This window comes from Lagopus leucura, unplaced genomic scaffold (assembly GCF_019238085.1).
Source record: "Lagopus leucura isolate 7727_CA_CO unplaced genomic scaffold, USGS_WTPT01 Super-Scaffold_100024, whole genome shotgun sequence".
NCBI classification, from domain to species: Eukaryota; Metazoa; Chordata; class Aves; order Galliformes; family Phasianidae; genus Lagopus; species Lagopus leucura.
Genome location: NW_024962276.1, coordinates 5,577,303 through 5,595,006, shown reverse-complemented (window position 1 = coordinate 5,595,006; position 17,704 = coordinate 5,577,303). Strand labels below are relative to the sequence as shown.

The window sequence follows — 17,704 nt, the reverse complement described above, 5'->3', positions numbered from 1 at the left end:
TCTTTGGCAACTATTATTTCAGCTAGCATTCAGATTTCTTTAAATCTGAAATGAGAAGCTTTCTTTAAAGCTGAAATGAGAGATTATTTCTACCCAAAACAAAATCTTGCACCAAAAGCACTGCAGTTTGGTCCATTGGCTATATAGTAATTTTTTTTTCCATAGTGAGGGTTCCTCTTTCTCTCCTCCTCCTTTCTCTCCTTTGCTTTCTTTTTTTTTTTTCCCTTTGCTTTCTTTTTTTCTTTTCTTCTGATGTTCTGAAGTTATGGAGCTAAAGGTAAACGCCGCAAGCGATCACCTGAACCTGGTGCCTCCAACAGGCACAAACACGCTGGGCTCCTTCATGTGGTTGAAGTTAAATTCTTCAGTAGTTGATGAATGAGATCTTTGCTCATCCAGGCTGGGCAAATCCCCTTCCCTCATTCTTTGAAAAAAAAGATTACTTCTACTGAAAAACTCATAGCTCACATCATGTTTTCCTAAAAGGCCCTTCCAAGCCCTTGTGCCCACAACGCATGGCACAAACCCTGCGGGCTGCCACCTCTGCGGTGGTTTTCTGGGGAGGGAAGCAAAGCATAGGAAATACTGCAGGGCCACACCTGCCTCGTTTATAGCTCGTTACTCATCCCCACCCACTGCAGGGCCCTCTGTATTTCCTTCAATGTGCCATTACCAGCACAGCTTTGCCTGCACCGTGCTGAGGTGGTTTCTACCCAGCAGCCCTTCCTCCTTCAAGTCCCCCTCCAGTGGGGCTGGATGTCCCCACCAGCAGTTGCCACTCGTGGGTCCGATGGCCACCTGGCCGTCAGGTGAGGCCATCAGTCACCATCCTGCTCCCTCCTGTGCACTGCACCTTACTTGGCATAATTGCTTTCCTGGTGATTAAGAGAACTGAGTAATGCACCTCACGATGACCAAGCCTGGTTGCTTTTGTGGGGAGTAAAAAGTCCAACGGTTTTTTTTCTCTTATCTTTGGGTCAGAAACGGGCTCCTGAGCAAAGCGATGCTTTGGTGCTTTGTTAGTCGGCCAGCTGAACCGGCAGCTTTAGCAACCCAGGCTCGTTGCTGTGTGCCAGCCTTGCGCTATCTGCGGAGAAACAATTTGCAGCAAGGTCAGCGTGAGCTCAGTCCTGGGAAAGGAATTCTGGCTCTCGAGGACGTGGAGTCACAGAATGATTAAGGTTAGAAAGGAGTTCTCAGATCCACAGGTCCATCCAACGTGCCCACAGCCCTCAGTGCCGCATCCCCACAGCCCTGGGACACCTCCACAGTGACCCCAGCACCCCCTGTGCAGCCGTGCCGCTGCCACCAACGCTCCTTACGAGGAGAAACTTTCCCTAGTGATCAATAACCGTCAGTTACTGCAGCCCTGCACTCCAAATGTTTGTTTCATCCCACGTAAGTCAGAGACGTGAAGCGGCGCTGATGTTCTGCGCAGTGCTTTCTCTGCCCCGTGATACCATTAATCACACTGCTAAGTGGCTCAGCGCTGTGCCAAGGCCTTGAGAGATTAAGCTGAAAAGAACAGTATGTAGAAAAGGAAACGAGCCTTCAGAGGTGATGGCTTTATAACAGGAGCAGGGAAACGCATAGCAGGCAGCCTGCTGTGGTCAGAGGTCTGGCAACAGTAAATCTGAGCTCACATCAAGGAAGAAGAGCCTGAAAGCAGAGTTCAAATATCATTTCTGTTCTTTGCATTTTCTGATGTTGAAATGAAACGCACAGAGTTCAGCTAATAAATCCTAAACTTTAGAGTGCAAATGTTTTCCTAATCGTATGCCGGAGAGGGCAAGAGCGAGCACTTTCTTCTGTTTCATAATGATATATTTTTATGGTAATTAAGATTGTTTTTCTCGCTTGTTTGCATAATGCTGTTGATTCAGGCTGATTAAGCAAACATCATTAACCTCAGACCGGGAGAACTTCATTCTTTTCCCCCTGTATTGGTGCTGCTACTTAAAATGGCCTTTAACGCAGATGTATCTCACAGAGATTTGCAATGTGTGCACAATTCTCATTGCATGGTGTAAGTTAGGCTTTTTTTCTTTTAATTTTTTTTTCTGGAATTGTAATTTATCATACAAATCTTTCTTCACGTTCCCATACGTCAGTGTTTGTTATTTTTCTATGTGCATGTCATAATCAGTAATGCTGCACTGAAGCAAGCCAATGAAACTCTCTATAGAAGGGCCTAAAGGGAGGAGAGGAAACCAGATTATTTATATAAATTAATAACTTGCAGTCTTTTTTAATGAATGATTCCTTTTTTCTTAGCGTAAGAAAAATTATGGAATGACTTTTAATTTCTGTCTCGCATATAGAATGCATTGGAAAACAATAAAGTGGTTAGAATAAATTAGCAATTACATAGGGAGGACAAGCCTTGTTGATACAGTATGGCAAGAAAGTTGTGCAAAAATACAAGAAAAACACGTCAGGGTGTGAATTTCCCTTTCTGTGCTTGACATCTGGTCATTCTTCAAAGGCTTATTACCGTGGAAAATAAGGAGTGTATTATGAAGCTTAGGCTTCTCTCTTTTTTTTCTCCCCTGGTTGTGATCATGTGTGTGATTGCATGTATAGAATGCATTAGTGCATCTGAAAGAATACCATGGTCTGCTGAATGCAGATCTGAGAATATATGAATTGCTTTCCACTTAAATTAAATCCTTAATGTAGAAAAATTATATATATATATATATATATTTAATATTTATGAATTTTGAGTTTCTGTAGCTCATCCTGGGATTGTCTGTAGTCATGCTCTCAGTATTAATGGGTTTTTCATGTGCCAGTCTCCAGGATTGCTTTAATCACATATACTTTATTACAGTTCTGCTGTGTTTTCAGCCTCGTGGAACTTCTTCATGCCCTTCTGGTGTGTTCTTCAGCAATTTAGTGACAGCACTCCCTCTGCCAAGTAGAAATATTGGGAAGATTGTTAGCTGTGTAGGAATGCAGAGCGAGAGGGGCTCGAGCGTGGCCTTCATGATGAGAGATTATGAGGTTATGTCACACGTATTCTTCCTAAATCTTCTCTATCTGCCTGCCCCTAATCTGATTTTGGTTTAAGTTGAGGCTGGTAGGCATAGCTGAGGGTGCAGATGTGAACCTGAGTGTAAGTGACCTCCTCTTACCCAACGGCTTTGATGGGTTGGCGTTTGGACTTGGGGATCTGGCAGATCTTCTGCAACCTGAATGATTCTATGAAATTTTAACCTGCTCAGATTCTTCCATGTTTCTGTAGAGCATGAATGGAGATGTCATCCAAGAGAGTGCACTTATGTATTAATTCACATTAGGAGCAGTGTGTTATACCAAAGTGTGGGCTAGTTCAACACCAGCCAAGACCCCAGTGGATGCACTGGATATTGACTAGGAGTTGAAATAGCAATGCTCTCCAGATTTGGCTAGCTGCAATCATTATCATTCTCTGTCTTTATCAGAAAAGCATAGCAGAAATTAAAGCAAAATCTTGATTTAATGCTTGAATAGCTCATCTTACTGTTCAGCTCATCTGGACAACAGTAGAGGAATGAATACAAATGATTCCCAGCCAAGTAGAAATTCTATTAAAGCAGATTTTTTTTTGTTTGTTTGTCTGTTTTATTAAAAAAAAAAAAAAGAGTCTTAAATTTCCTTTTAAACACAGTAAACCATGGATTTTTCATTAAAGTACATTGGTTGCTTTGGTTCAGTCTGTCAGCAGCTACTCCTTGGTCTTGTAGAATCTTCGCGTCGCGTTCTTGTTATCAAAACCCAGAAATCCTTTCAAGGAGGCGACAAACGTTTTAGTATGAGGATGTTTTATTTATGCAGTGGCCTTTAGAGGATGATGTTGACATCTTTGGCTTCGGGAAATAAGTTAGAGTATTTTTTTTTTTTGCAAGCAGCTTTCATAAAAAATATCTGAAAATCGTTCATTTTCTTCTTATAGTCATTTGTATAGGGAAGATGCAGGGGATGAGTGCCTTAATGGTGTCGACTGGCACAGCAGTTAATAGTGTTATCTTTAAATAGTTTTCTTTTTCTTTTTTTTCCTTTCCATTTTTCCTTTTTTTTTTCTTTTTTTTTTTTCTTCTTGTTTTAAAGTACCTGTAGAAAATTATCACAGTAAGGCTACATATCCTGCAGACGAGTTCTGGAAGGTCTCTTACTCCAATTTCAGCTCTTGTAGTAGATGTCAGTCTGGCACATGTGATGGCTTGGGCTGTGTGTGGACAGAAAGGAGGATAGCTGTGGTTCACATCAGTGCTATAGGTTTGGATCCAGGATTACTCAGGTAGGCAGGAGACACTGTATCCAACTCCATAAAGGCAGAGTAAAGAGTAGTGAGCTGGAGGTCGGGCAGGTTACTGTGTGGGGTTCCATGTGGGATGGCGGCTGTGTTGCTGTTCTCCATCTGGCAATGAGAAGGGAAACACTGGGAAGACGTTGGGGATGATGAAATGAGAACCAGGGGGTCCACAGCTAGGCTGTCATCCTTCAGCTCCTCCCAGAGGTTGCCTGGGACAAAACAGAAAGGATTGATTAACTTTCTTTACCTGTGCTTTTTGGAACACCCAAGAAATAGGTAATTATACAGCTACGTGTGCCGTATGTGTAAGAACTCTCAGTCGCTTGTGATGGTTTAGTTGTTATCAGCGTGTTTCCATAAAAACATAAATCTTGGAGAAAGCAGAATTAAGAGAATAACTTTGCTTGAAAATCGGCAAGATTCTGTTGCAAACGTATCATAGAATAGTAGAACTACAGGTTCATTAAGGTATGAAAAGACCACTAAGACCACAAGTCCAGCCATCAACCCATCCCCACCATGGCCACTAACTGAGCCCTCATGAAGTGTAACTTCTTGTTGAAAGAAAACCCCGATTTTGAAAAGGGGAAATTGCCTCTAATTTCTTGTAAGATCCTGAAAGTGAATCTGCAGGTAATATTACTGCCCAACTGGGCTTCTTGTCTTTGTGTGACGTGGCTTATCTGATGGCATGCTGAATTACTGGATGTATGATTTCATGACAAAGAAAAATCAGACATATGATTTGATGCCTCATCCCTGGAGGCGTTCAAAGCCAGGTTGGATGGAGCCCTGGGCAGCCTGAACTGGTGCCTGACTTAATTGCTGGCGACCCTGCCTGTGGCACAGGGGTTGGAACTAGATGAGCTTTGGGGTTTCTTCCAACCCAACCCGTTCTATGATGGTTTGGCTTTTTTTTTCCTGAAGTGCAACAGAAAGCTTCTCATGTTTCCATTAATCTCAGTGAAAGCACTCGCTAAGGGACTGCAGCAGGGCTGTGTTTCTCATCTTCAACACTGAAGATTTCTTCCTGAGGGACACAGTTAGTGGGCATGGTGGGGATGGGTTGGCCATCGGTGATCTTTGAGCTCTTTTCCAATCGTAACAATTCTATGATTCTGTGGGTGGGGATGGGCTGATGGTTGGACTCATGATCTTGGAGCCCTTTTCCAACCTTAATGCTTCTATGAGTTAGCATGTTGGAGATGGGTTGATGGTTGGACTCATGATCTTAGAAGTCTTTCCCAACATTAACGATTGTAGATTCCTGGGGGCAGTGGCCAGAATACTGTCACTGTGTTGGGCTGTGATGTACTACACCCAAATCTACGCCGTACAACCACCTGGGATCCCTACCTTGGAGATCAAAGTCGGTGAGGGATGGATTCAGAGCATCGATGTCGTTGCTGAGGTCCCCCTCCTGCAGCAGAGGGTCGGGCACCGTGCGGGCCGTGCAGTGCTCTGTCATCACCTTCATGCCGCAGCTCGGGGGGGTCTGGGCCGGCAGTGGGGAGTCCTGGGTGATGCTGGGTTGACCCCGCAGTTCGTTTGGAGCCTCCCCAGAAGGAAACATTGTCTGATGGTCTGGTGTCTGAGGCATTAACGTGCTTGAGATTGGAGGGAAGCCCTGTGGGGCGGTGTAGCATGCGGTTTGCTGCCCTCCGAGCAAGTTTGGCAACGTGTTCTTGGCATGGAGAGCTCCTGATGATGTGTGGATGGGATGCAGAGGCTGTGGTACAGAGGAAAGCGAGGGCTCGCCCAAGGAGTGGGGTTGGACTGCCATCTGCCTGGAGAGGGACGCACCTGCAACGCCGTTAGGACTGCACGACATGATGGAAGATCGCAGCTTTTCACCTTTGTCGCCTATCAGCGTGTCAAGCTCTTCTACAAAACAAAGGAAAACGAAATCCATAAGGTATTTCCTGCAGAGCCTGCATCCTCATCGCTTGCAGCCGGGGAATGGGTGGGTGTGATGGCAAACAAATGCGCTAACCTGTAGGATAATAACTCCAAAAGCCTGAAATGCTCTTCTAAATAATCAGTGCTGAATGTGAGCTAGGAACATTGTATTGTCGTGTTTAAGGGCTGGGATTTATTGGATAATTTCAATTTTATTCCATAGGACTTAATTGAGTGTTGCTTTAACATCTCACCCAGCGTTACGATAGAACGCCTTTGTGCCTATTTAGAAGCAAAACCTGGTCTTTAATTCTGCTTTTTTGACTTTATATTAAGAAAAGCATCCTTAAACATTTCCTAAGTAGTGCATAAATGCTGTTGCACGGCTTGGTGTGCACTGCAAAGCAAGTTGTGGACTGCAGCTTGAGAACAACCACACTCACTTATTACTGACCTGGCTTTGCCATACTCTTCCTCACAGCCACCGGATCTTTCCTCTTCCATTTCTGCAGCTCCTCCTGCATCTTGTCAATCTTGGCCGGGTTCAGAGCCCACAAACAGCCCTTCCGAGAAGAGTTGCCTGATTTGTTTTCAACTTTCTCAAAGCATTTGTTCAAGGACAAGTTGTGGCGCACGGAGTTCTTCCAGCCATCCGGGGCTGTCTGGAAACACAAAGCCAATCTAAGAATGGTTTTTCAAGGAAAAAAAAGCAATCAATTCTCTACGTTATGAAACTGGTAAAAAAAAAAAACCAAAACCAAAACAAAAGGAAAGTTATTCTTATGCCCAAGTGGACTAATTGTGTGCCTTACAACTGAAATATGGGTTTCTACACTTGATTGCTACACTTCTTTTGCTTTACGCTTATTTTAAAGCCAGTGGTGGAAGCTGGGGGGTTCTTTAAACCTCACAGTGCATTGAAGTGATTCTTCCATGTGTATTTTCTGGTTTCTGCTCAAGCAAAATTCCATCCTTACTCTGAGGACAGTTTTGCAAGAAGGAAAAAGAAACTGCTTATCACACTGAGATGCTGCATATGAGCGTTCTGGTCCGTATCATAGGATTCCTATGGTGAATTCCTGATGGGTCACTTCCTTGTCTTCTACAGAAATTCCGTACAATCATAGAATTCTATAGGAATTCCATAGAATCATAGGATTCTGTAGATTCTATGAAATCTGACCTTTGGATTCTTCCATTGGAACATTAACTCCTTGTCCCCCGAGGCAGACCTTCGCTACAAGCTGGGCAAGACCACATTTTCCATTTCTGACAAATTCCCATGAATTTAATACTTCCTTCTTCATTCAAAATATTGCTTAGTTGTGAAAGCTGAACACGTGTCATCTGCTACAACAGGAAGTATTTGGCTTTCCCAACAGCACCGTTTCTACCCTTCTGTCCACCTGATGTCAGCATTTCACCGTTCTGTTGGCCAATCCCGTAGGTGAGTCAACCTGCAATTCTGTTATTAAAAAATCAGTATAAAAACCCAACCCAACCCCTTACAGCCCTTTCTGCTATAGGGTAAGATTGAAGATGAGTGGGGATGCGTTGGCACAGCTGCCCATGGAGGTGTTCAGGAACCAAGGAGACGTGGCACCGAGGGCTGTGGGCACAGCGGGGTGGGCTGGGGTTGCACTTGGGGATCCGAGAGCTTTTTTTCCAACCCAAATGATTCGGTGGTTCTACCATGACCGTTTCTTGCCCCTTGCAGATCGCATCCAAGCAGCTTTCTTCCAGCTCCAAAAGCAAATTCAACTTTCTCCAAGGGAAGGCGTGCAATTAGCTGCTGCCTGGGAGAGCGCTCACACTCCTGGCCGTGTGTGCAAGACTGCATCAACCTCTGTCTGTATCTAGACGGGATAATTAGTGTTTCTGCTCGGCGCTGGGAGTGGCGTGTGTTTCTCAGAGGTTTTCAGATGTGTGGGGGTGTGAATGGTGAGATCGTTTTAGGAACGTAAAAGCAAAAAGTACACGGATTTATTCCGGGGAGCGCTGCCAAGGGTTGAACAGGTTCTTGCACTAAACTCGGGACTGCTGAGCAGTGAGAAATAGTTGTTTACCTAGCTGAGCCCTGAAGGAATGCTCCAACACAGCGTTAGAAGTACTGCTCTGTCACCAGTTTTTATTTTCACATTTGATGCTCGGTTAATGAACTGAGCTCTGCCTGCTGGAGCTGCCGTTGTACAGTTGGAGTTGTTTTGCTGCCGTGATTTGGCCACCCTTGCTTCCAGAGCAGCGTGGAAGTTACGTGGAATTAGGTTCCGTTGGATCTTCCCAACCTCTTGGACCACTGGAAATAGCTCAATTAACAAGATGAAAGCTCAGCGTTCAACTCTCTAATTGCACTGAAGCAGAAAAAAGGATGATGAGCCAAAAAAGGTCGTTGTGCAGACCCATTGATCCCGACAGCCTCTTGAAGTTTAAAGAGTTCAGTGATCTTGCAAAACCCTTTCTCTTTAAATCTAGGTCTCAAGAGAAGGGAGAGGTACATCAAAGAGTAATTCACCTTCAGCTGTGTAGATTATTATTATTTTTTTTTTTGGGACGTAGGAGTTGGATTGCTCTGTTTCAACTAGAAATGAGATTGTTGCATCATAGAAACTGAATTTGCTGTGGCAGCGAATACGAGTTAATTTGACTAGGCTTGTATCATCTCATGTCTCCCAGCAAGATTCTACACACACACTTGTGCTCTCCTTCAGTTCTGCTCTAATTGCTTCCCCTCCCCCTGGTGAATCCTGCTGTTTGCTGAGTTCTGTAGCACCAGCACGAGGCTGTTTGCTGATTTCTATATTATTTTATCTTGTTAAAGTCTCTCCAAAATATGGTTTTTGTCATATATTGGTAATTCCCTGGGCTGCCTTAAAGACCAGCCGGAGGTAGGCCTTAGTCCTTATAAGCACATTTGCTTATTCTGTTCTTAATTTAATGATGTTTGGGATGAAAATATTCAATTGTTTGACTGTATTTCTAAGTAAAATTAAAAAAAAAAAAAAAAGGCAGAAAAAAGTTGCAAAATCTGGACTGTTCCAATAATAACCCCTGCACCATTCTTTGCCTATATTGCACATGGAGGCTGTGACCTCATTCCCACTGACTTATAAATAATGGAAGGAAAAGCCACGAGGATCTGCAAGAAGCCCTCCCATGGAACAGATGGGTTCTGATGAGTGAGAAGAGCGAGGTTTGGATTAGGGCTAAAACAGTTATTTAAAGCTGTGCTGGAAGACAGAGGAGAAGCAACTTCAGTTTGGTCTGATGGACTGCTATGGGCACTACTATGCCTGTAAAACTGATTTTAGTAATCCCACTTCTCCACTTGAAACTCCTCCATGCTGTGTTCCTAGAAGATGGTAATGTGCTTTCTTACCCTCTGACTATTGGCATATTTAATTGATTTTTTTTTTAATTTTTATTGCTATTTACCCTCAGAACCACTTGACATTGCTGCATGATTGTATCAGGACATTTGAATCAGGATATCTGAATCGTCTTTCTGTAGCTGCATTAAATCTATTTGATTGCTGCATGCTTATTTGCAATAGGAAGCACAACGGCCTTGCATTGCTTTGGTTTTAGGTCTTGCTAACAGCTGTAGGCCACTTGCTCTGGACATTTAGCAAGACTTTTTGGGGCATCAGCAAGAACAAAGCCCTGTGTAGAGCAGCAGCCAGCAATTCAATTACAGCTCTCTTCAGATCTAACTGTAATCCCTCTGCTCTGGGGCTGCATGCTGACTAATCTCTTCCCACCTGCATCCCAAGTGCAAGAAGCCATTTGCTCTTACAGCACGGATTTAAATCTCAATAGCATCTGGTGCAAGCTGTGCATCCATGCCTTCACCATCACGGCCGTGTAATTATGAGCTTAGTACCATTTATCACATCTTATACTTTTCCTTTTACAGGGCATGCCAGAGATGAAGTTGCCCAAGATGACATCCCAGCTCCAGAACAGAGCTGTGGGTGACCCTCCTCACTGCAGGGAGTGGGACCTGATGGCCTTTAAAGGTCCCTTCCAACTCAACGATTCCATGAAGATATCCCCTTCTGTGATTTTGGAGGTACTGTAATGGCAAGGGAAGCCATAGGACCAGTTCTGCCTGCATCTGAGAGGAAGGGATGATGTTGTTTTTAGAAATATTTATCCCTTTTACGAGCTGTTAGCGAGGAGTGGCTGCTTGTTATCTATGCAAGCTCCAAGTTGGAGCTGTTCTTAATAAACTTTTGTGTTAAGTTGCACTACACACTGCACTATGTGCATACGTCCTGCCTAGGCACAGAACTCACCTTGAAGTAAGGAAAGTGCTCTGTCATGAAATTGTAAATCTCGCTGACTGGCAGACTGCCCGTCTTGCTGTTTTTGAGTGCCATGAAGATCAGGATGCTTTGGGGAGAGAAAGAAAACTGTTTTAGCTTGTCAGGAAATACAGTGTTTGTCTCAGAGCTTGTGATGACCGTGGCTTTCACTCCCATGCAATGGATCAGGTTGGATATTGGGAACAATTCACTCTCCAGATGAGTGGTGATGCAGTGGAACGGCTGCCCAGGGAGTGGTGGGCTCACTGTCCCTGGAGGTGTTCCAAAGCTGTGGGGATGTGGCACTGAGGGATGTGGTCAGTGGGGATGGAGGGGTGGGTTAGTGCTGGGCTTGGATCTGAGAGCTCCTTCCCAACCTGAATGGATCTATGGATAATGCTGACAGTTCCCACTCAGCCATAAGCATCACTCTTAGATGTAATGGTCAAAGTCCATGCAGGATGTGAATGGCTCATGTCCAATACGAATTTCAAGTAAAATGATGGAAAGTGGAGTCAAGACCTTGAGTCCTGGCTGTGTTTTTTAAGGTTGTGCTTCAGTGCTTACACTGATAAGGGTGCATGGAAAGTATCAAGCTGAGTGGCAGAAGGTATAACTAAAAATTGCCTGACCTGCTTCACTCAAGTGATGGCTGGGGGCTAATCCTACGTGATAAGCAGCATATCTGATGTGTTTTCTGGACGCTTCCTCGCCCTTAATGGGGAATTAAATAGCACCAATACAGGTCCTGCAAAGACACCTAATTGTGATTAGTCTTAGGCTGATTTGCAGCACCCAAGACTTTGCATTAGGAAAAGGCCTGGCTTTTCTTCTTTACATCATCTCATTTCCCTCTGCTTTGGCCCCAAAGTCTGGAGCATGCTGTGATTCATACAAGCAGGACAGAGCACACTGGGAACAGGATAGGGAAGCACCTTGTTGCAAATTACACCAAAAATATGCTGTGGGTAAACAGTGTGTTACCTGCAGCATCAGGAGTTGAAAAAAATGCTTTCTCACCTGTAGGAGTAGATGGGCTTGGGAAATAGAGGCTGCTGGGATTCTTGAGTGCTTTGAGGAGCAATCCTTTGGTAGGGGTAGTGCGAAGAGGTGATGTAGGTCACCGGGTAGCTGCCTCCTGATGGGTACTGGGGAGACAACAAACATGTCACACGGCTTGGCAACGAGTTCTCAGAATGCTTCTTTCTTTATAGAGATACTAAGCTTTAATTCTGAGGACATTGTCCTCTACCTATGTTTAATAGCTGTTATGCAAAGGCAGAACTGAAGTCTGTCTAGCACGGTATTGAAAAGCACTGGTGCTGCTAAGAAGGAGGAGAAGCTGGAGAGGAATGGGCTGGGATGTCGGCTGCTACCAGTTTTGTTGCAGTGAGTTCCATGCTAAAGAACTGTTTATTATTGCCTGTTATTCTACTGAGTACTTGTGAAAAATGGGTCATTGTACCCTATCTATCATCTCCAGATCATGCACAGTCGTATAAAGAGTTTACTCCTTTGGCCATCCCTTTAATGGCATCTCTTCAAGAGATCTCCAGGCATGTCCAATTCTCAATGCACTCAGTGATGGATGGCCCATCACGAAGTCACCCTGATAGAAATACACCGGTGCAAAAAAGCAGGCAGCTCAAAGGAAATACAGCATGTGCCTTGCCTTGATTGCAACACGGTTTCTGCCAGCGTGCTCCATTTCCTATCGCAGCGGTTGGTCACGTATTGTTCTGTTCTGAATTGCAGTTCCAACCTGCTGGCAAGCAGCTTTCAAGAACAAAGAAGCGCTGCCCCACGGAGCTGAGATACCATCAGTTGGCTCCTGGTGTGGCGAAGGCTCCCGCTCAACTCGCAGTTGGTAAGAGAGGAATTTCTGCCTCTTACAGCTGAATCTTTCCAGATGCCAAGGGTAGGGCATGGCCAAAATTAGGAATCGTGTCACAGGCTATTAAAAATCTGCTTGCGTGCCTTTGCTGGTGCTCAAAGGTTGCTGAGCCATGTTCTGGTGCGGTGCTGCTCACCTCTACAAGCCCTGTGTCATGAGTTTTTATGGTTCCTCTGAAGACTCTAATATAGATTTTTCAGAGTCATCAAGAAAATTTTCCTGGTAATTAATTTATACATCTTAGTTTCTTCCTGCTATTGGTTTCAGTGCCTCTTTGAAAGGGTTCTAAGAAGGAACTGGCTGGGATGTTGCTACCAAAAGCAAGAACTGGGTGTTTTCACGATGATTTCTGTTTTATTGGTCTCATTACTCCTTTTTGAGGGAGCAAGGAGGGGAATGGTCTGGTAGGACTGGCTGGAGCTGGTTCTGCTGGATGAAAGCTGTCCGTGTTTTATGGTGGGTGGGTTGGTGGCTCCAGCAGTGTCTGCCACTTCTTTCAGGTCCATAAGAAGTAATTTTCCAGCTGAGTCACCATTTGTGCTGTGTCCAGCAAAGGGGAAGGTGAGGCCACTTTATCGTTTGGACTGAGTTAATGAAGGAGTTGATCTCTCTCATCCCTTAATGAAAAGAGAAGTGTAGTTGCTCCAGGCTAGGGGGCTGTTCTGAGTTTAACTCCATAGTGATTTAAGCTGTCCGTTCCATTCACATTTGAGAGGTAAGACATTAATACGTGCAAAAGGTGTTGTTCCATTTCTTCTGTCTTGTGTCACTGCTCATCTCCTGGCATCTGACACTGGCACATGGACAGCATCCCAACCTGTCATGACTTTGCCTGCTGATGCCCCTCACTTTCCTTTCATTAGTAGAATCCGTTGCCATGCTTTCATAACATCAAGTAGCACAAACTCTGACCAAAGCCTGCTGCTGGAGGAGAGCTGTCACTCTGCCAACCTGCAGGTGGATGGGAGACTTTCTCCTCCTGCAATGCTTGCTGTGTCTTGCCTAGCAGTTCCCAGAAGACAGCTGTAAGGTTGTGGGGTTTTTGAATGTGCTTAATGCAGATGGGTGGTAATATCACTGGTATCAAAAGAGCAGTGAAGAGGGAAGCGTGCTCACTTCATTGATATGTTTTATATATATGTATTTAGCCTTAATATTGTGCACTGTCATGCATCAGCATTGTAGTCAGTTATGCTTCAGCTGAATACTCTTTCACTGGGCATGATACAAGAGCCAAAAGATTGCAGAGGAGATGGATGAGCCACCAAACTCAGGGAGCATCGTCTTGCTGTTGTTTACTTTAAAAGGAGGTATTTTCATCTATTTTTGGGGGGGGGTTGGGGAAGGGAGGGAGTTGTTCCTGTGGCTACTATATGGCTATAGCACAAGAAACAGAGCATTTTTGGTTCAACATATGGTACTGACCTGATGGAAGGGATGTGAGGAGCAGTACATCTGCTGCACTTGGGGCTGATAGCAGTACAACCCAGGCTGCCCTTCCAGTGGGGATGTCCTAAGCTTGAGGTCTGAATCCTGCTAGAAGATATTTAAGGAAAGCATTGTTAGAGAGAACACCTCAGTTTAATGCCATCAGCTGCTGTCCTGACTTGTCTTTCATTGTACCTTATTACCATCCTCTGGTCATCCCAGTGCCACATCCAGTATTAACAAATGTTTGTGCTATTTTGGTGACCATAAGATGATGTTTTGGTCCAGAAATATCAACTTGCCAGCAGCCTGTAAGCTGTGTAGGAGCTTAGAAGTTGCTCTTTGTTGGAACCAGTGGAGGCATGAATGAGCAGTTGGTCTGAGAAGTCAGAGGCACTTCGGGTAGAGCACATGCAGTGCTAATTTTACATTCTTTGCAGCTTTGAATTTGGGAAGAAAATGGGATTTTTCTCATTAACTATGTACAGCTTTTGTATTAACCTCAAATCAGATGAGGTTATATTATTGTATCCAGGAAACAGGAGGTTCATATCAACTTCATCCTTAGTGTGAGTAGCTTGGAAACATCCCCCATCCCTTGCTAAATCATCTTAGTTCATTTAGAGATTATTTTTGTTTCTTTTTTACCCCCCTTTATTTCAGTAACCCCGCAATTCTTTGTCTCAAAACCAGTCCAGAGCCAGTGATCAGGGCCCTCTCCTGGCAGGTTTGCTCACTGGTTGTCTGCATGAGATGATGAAGGTAGGGTTTGCAATTTGGATCACAGCAGAGGTACCTTGTAGGGATACCACCACGTGGTGAGTGACTCCTCATGCCTTCACACAGTACATACCATAAACAGACTTTGTACTTAGTTTTAAGTGAGTAGAACTGATATCTAAGAGCTTCCCTTGCTGCCAAGAAAGGCAAAGGCACTGTAAGAAATCGGTGTCTGTTCTCAGATGCACACGTCCTCAACAAATCACAGGTTGGAAAAGAGCTCTAAGATCATCCAGTCCAACCATCCACACAGCACCAATGTTGCCCGCTGGCCACGACCCTCAGTGCCACATCTCCACGGTTCTGAACACCTCCAGGGATGGGGACCTGGGGACCCCACCACCTCCCTGGGCAGCTGTGCCATGCTTGAAGAAACACCATAAAATTCTGTCCCTTGAGGATGCTGATTGATGACAGTGATATCAAACCTGCTGTCGGGACGGGTTTGAATTTTTAAGGCTCCTGTCTACTGGAAAATCCTTTGCCCATATCCACCTTTCAGGTAATTGTTTTTCAGAAGGAAAAGGATTAAGACAGAGAACTCTGGCAAATAAATACAGATGTAGGCTAGAGCCCACGACAGACAACTTCAGAAGAGATTAAAATCTATGTAGTCGCATTGAGATAAAATAATTCCAAAAGCATCCTTATTTTCCCAATTAAAAACAGAAGAAAAAAATAACAGAAAATATACTGACCATGACTTGTGGACTGTGATCTTGACCTGTGGTGCTGTACTGGAGGCTGTTACACCACGGCTGTTCGGAGGAGATGTTTGGAAGGTGTGTTGGAAATGACTCTGACTCATCAGGGCCCGTAGATCCTGGGAGACCCTCAAAACCCTCAATACTTCTGGTGCTTTTGAAAGATGGACCTTCAGGTGGAAGGGCTTGCTGTGCTTCCTGGAAGACGTCCTCACTGATCTGCCTCTTGTAGGGGTGAAAGGGGTTCCTGCTGCTCTTGAGGAACCTGTCGTAGTTTCCTACAGTGTTTTCCTCATAACTGTACCGCCGGAATTTTTCTGTGCTGAAGGAGACCTGAAATTTGTTCTTGCTGCAGTGAATCCCTTGGCTGGGGGGATATCTCCCAAGGAGCTGATCCTGGGCTGGAGATGCAGGGCTGGGGCTGTGGGAGGACTCGGAGCTCTTCCTTTCTGTCCTGCTGTCTGATTCGTACGGTTGGCAGCTGTAACTGGGATTATCCTGCAACGAATCGTTGGCATTTGTTTAGGGTTAGGTCGAACAAATATTTTTCCAGTACGTAGAAAATGTGCATTATTGACGATAATTAGAAAATTACTAGTCCTGCCACCTCCGCACAGAGAAACTTGGAAAGGTTTTTCTCATTACCTGGTGTCCGAACCTGTTTAAAGGTAAGTTGATAGAATAATTAAGAAGGCTGAAATAATCCTAATCTGTCAACTATCCGTGGAAAACAGGATGTCATAGGCAACTTTTGCCTTGCTGATCTGTCTGTTGTTCCAGAGAGAAGATGATGTGTGATCAAATGATGAAAGATTAAATGACAGGAATATGGTAAGTGCAAATCCTGTCATACACAAGTTTAATCAAATGGGCTTGAGCTCGTTCTTTGTGTTACACGTTGCTAGATATGTTAGCAGTTACATCACTTCCTCTCATTAGTGTAACCACACTCATTCCATGAGCCATGGAGGGTCTGGGCAGGCAGCTTCACCTCCTTCCTGTCTCATCTCCTCCCTTCCCTTTTGTTAGCAAAATGGAATTAACAACTACTCAAGAACTCTTTAATCTAGAGGGGAAAGGCTTAACAAGAACTGGTGTCTGGGTCCTGGAGCTGAACACATACAGCTTAGAAATTATGCATATTTTCCCTGACATCAATGGTGAGTAACATCTTGGATGCTTTTTGGGAAGACACAGCTGAAGTCAAGAGCAGGTTATTATGTTCAGTGAAGGGAAAACAATCACAGAATCTCAGAATCATTCAGGTTGGAACATTCACAGTGGAACAGGCTGCTCAAGGAGGATGTGGATGCCCCATCCCTGGAGGCATTCAAGGCCAGGCTGGATGTGGCTGTGGACAGCCTGGTCTGCTGGTTGGCGACCCTGCACATAGCAGGGGGTTTGGAACTAGATGATCATCATGGTCCTTTTCAACCCAGGCCAGTGTATGACTCTATGACTGGAAAAGACCTCCAGGATCCTCATGTCCAAACCCAACCTGCCCCATAATGCCCACTGACCACGTCCCTCAGAAGTTTTTCCTAATATCCAACCTGAACCTTCCCTGGCACAACTTGAGGCCATCTCCTCTTGTCCAATTGCTGTTGTTTGGGAGAAGGGGACATAATGTACAGTGATATACAAAAAATAAGGTCAGATTATCAAATAGTCCCTTTTCCCCTCTTTCCCTCTCTAAATTCAAGTTGTTCTTACAGGAGAACATGAAAAGGAATACATGGAAGAACCAGTGTTCAAGAAATCTGCAGAGTGGAACATGGTAGAGTTTTTTCATTCGTATCCATGTGGGTTTGTGGGTCTGTCTGAGCTCGTACCTCTGGGGGAGGAGAGCAGCAGTGATCCATAGCACTCACCGTTTGCTGAATTGGGGATACTGAATCCCCCGGTGTCTTCATGAGGTCCTCTTGTTGGTCCCTTTCCAAAGTGTCCGAAGAAGAAAATTTAATATTAGATTGATCCTGAAGTAGTGAAACCATTACCAAATCCACTTCCGATGGAAATTCTGTTGTAACGAAGGAAAATGGCAATCAGTACTTTCTAAAACTGAAAAATGGAAAAGAAACCATCCTGTTACAGGCATTCTGCTGGGCAATGACCTATTCCAAGAGTAGAGGTATCCCTAATCTGAATTCTTCCTTTAGCTGTCAGAGAAATGTTATCTAGGCATAATTGCAATGAAGTATGATACAGTATTATGCAGTTTTACCACTATTCTTAATAGAAATAATTCCTTTTTTTTTTTTGCCTTTTTAAGTTAATAAAAATGCAGCACTGTGGATTTGAGAAAACTTAGCAATATTGCTTTACTGAGAATTATTAACTGTCATTGCTTTTAGTGGGACTACATACAACAAAGGAGTTTGTTCCTATCATTACTTAA

At 44.3% G+C, this 17,704-nt stretch overlaps 1 protein-coding gene across 1 annotated transcript; it reads right to left on the bottom strand.

Moving 5' to 3' along the window:
- Nucleotides 1-4,243: 4,243 nt before the first annotated feature.
- FOXN1 (forkhead box N1) lies at nt 4,244-17,300 on the bottom strand. Its single transcript, XM_042879998.1, has 8 exons — nt 17,178-17,300; nt 15,301-15,804; nt 13,820-13,930; nt 11,521-11,648; nt 10,492-10,588; nt 6,651-6,858; nt 5,654-6,181; nt 4,244-4,506 (listed from the first exon to the last, which is right to left on the bottom strand). The coding sequence occupies exons 1-8, from the start codon at nt 17,298-17,300 to the stop codon at nt 4,244-4,246; spliced, it is 1,962 nt and encodes a 653-aa protein (XP_042735932.1).
- Nucleotides 17,301-17,704: the final 404 nt, after the last annotated feature.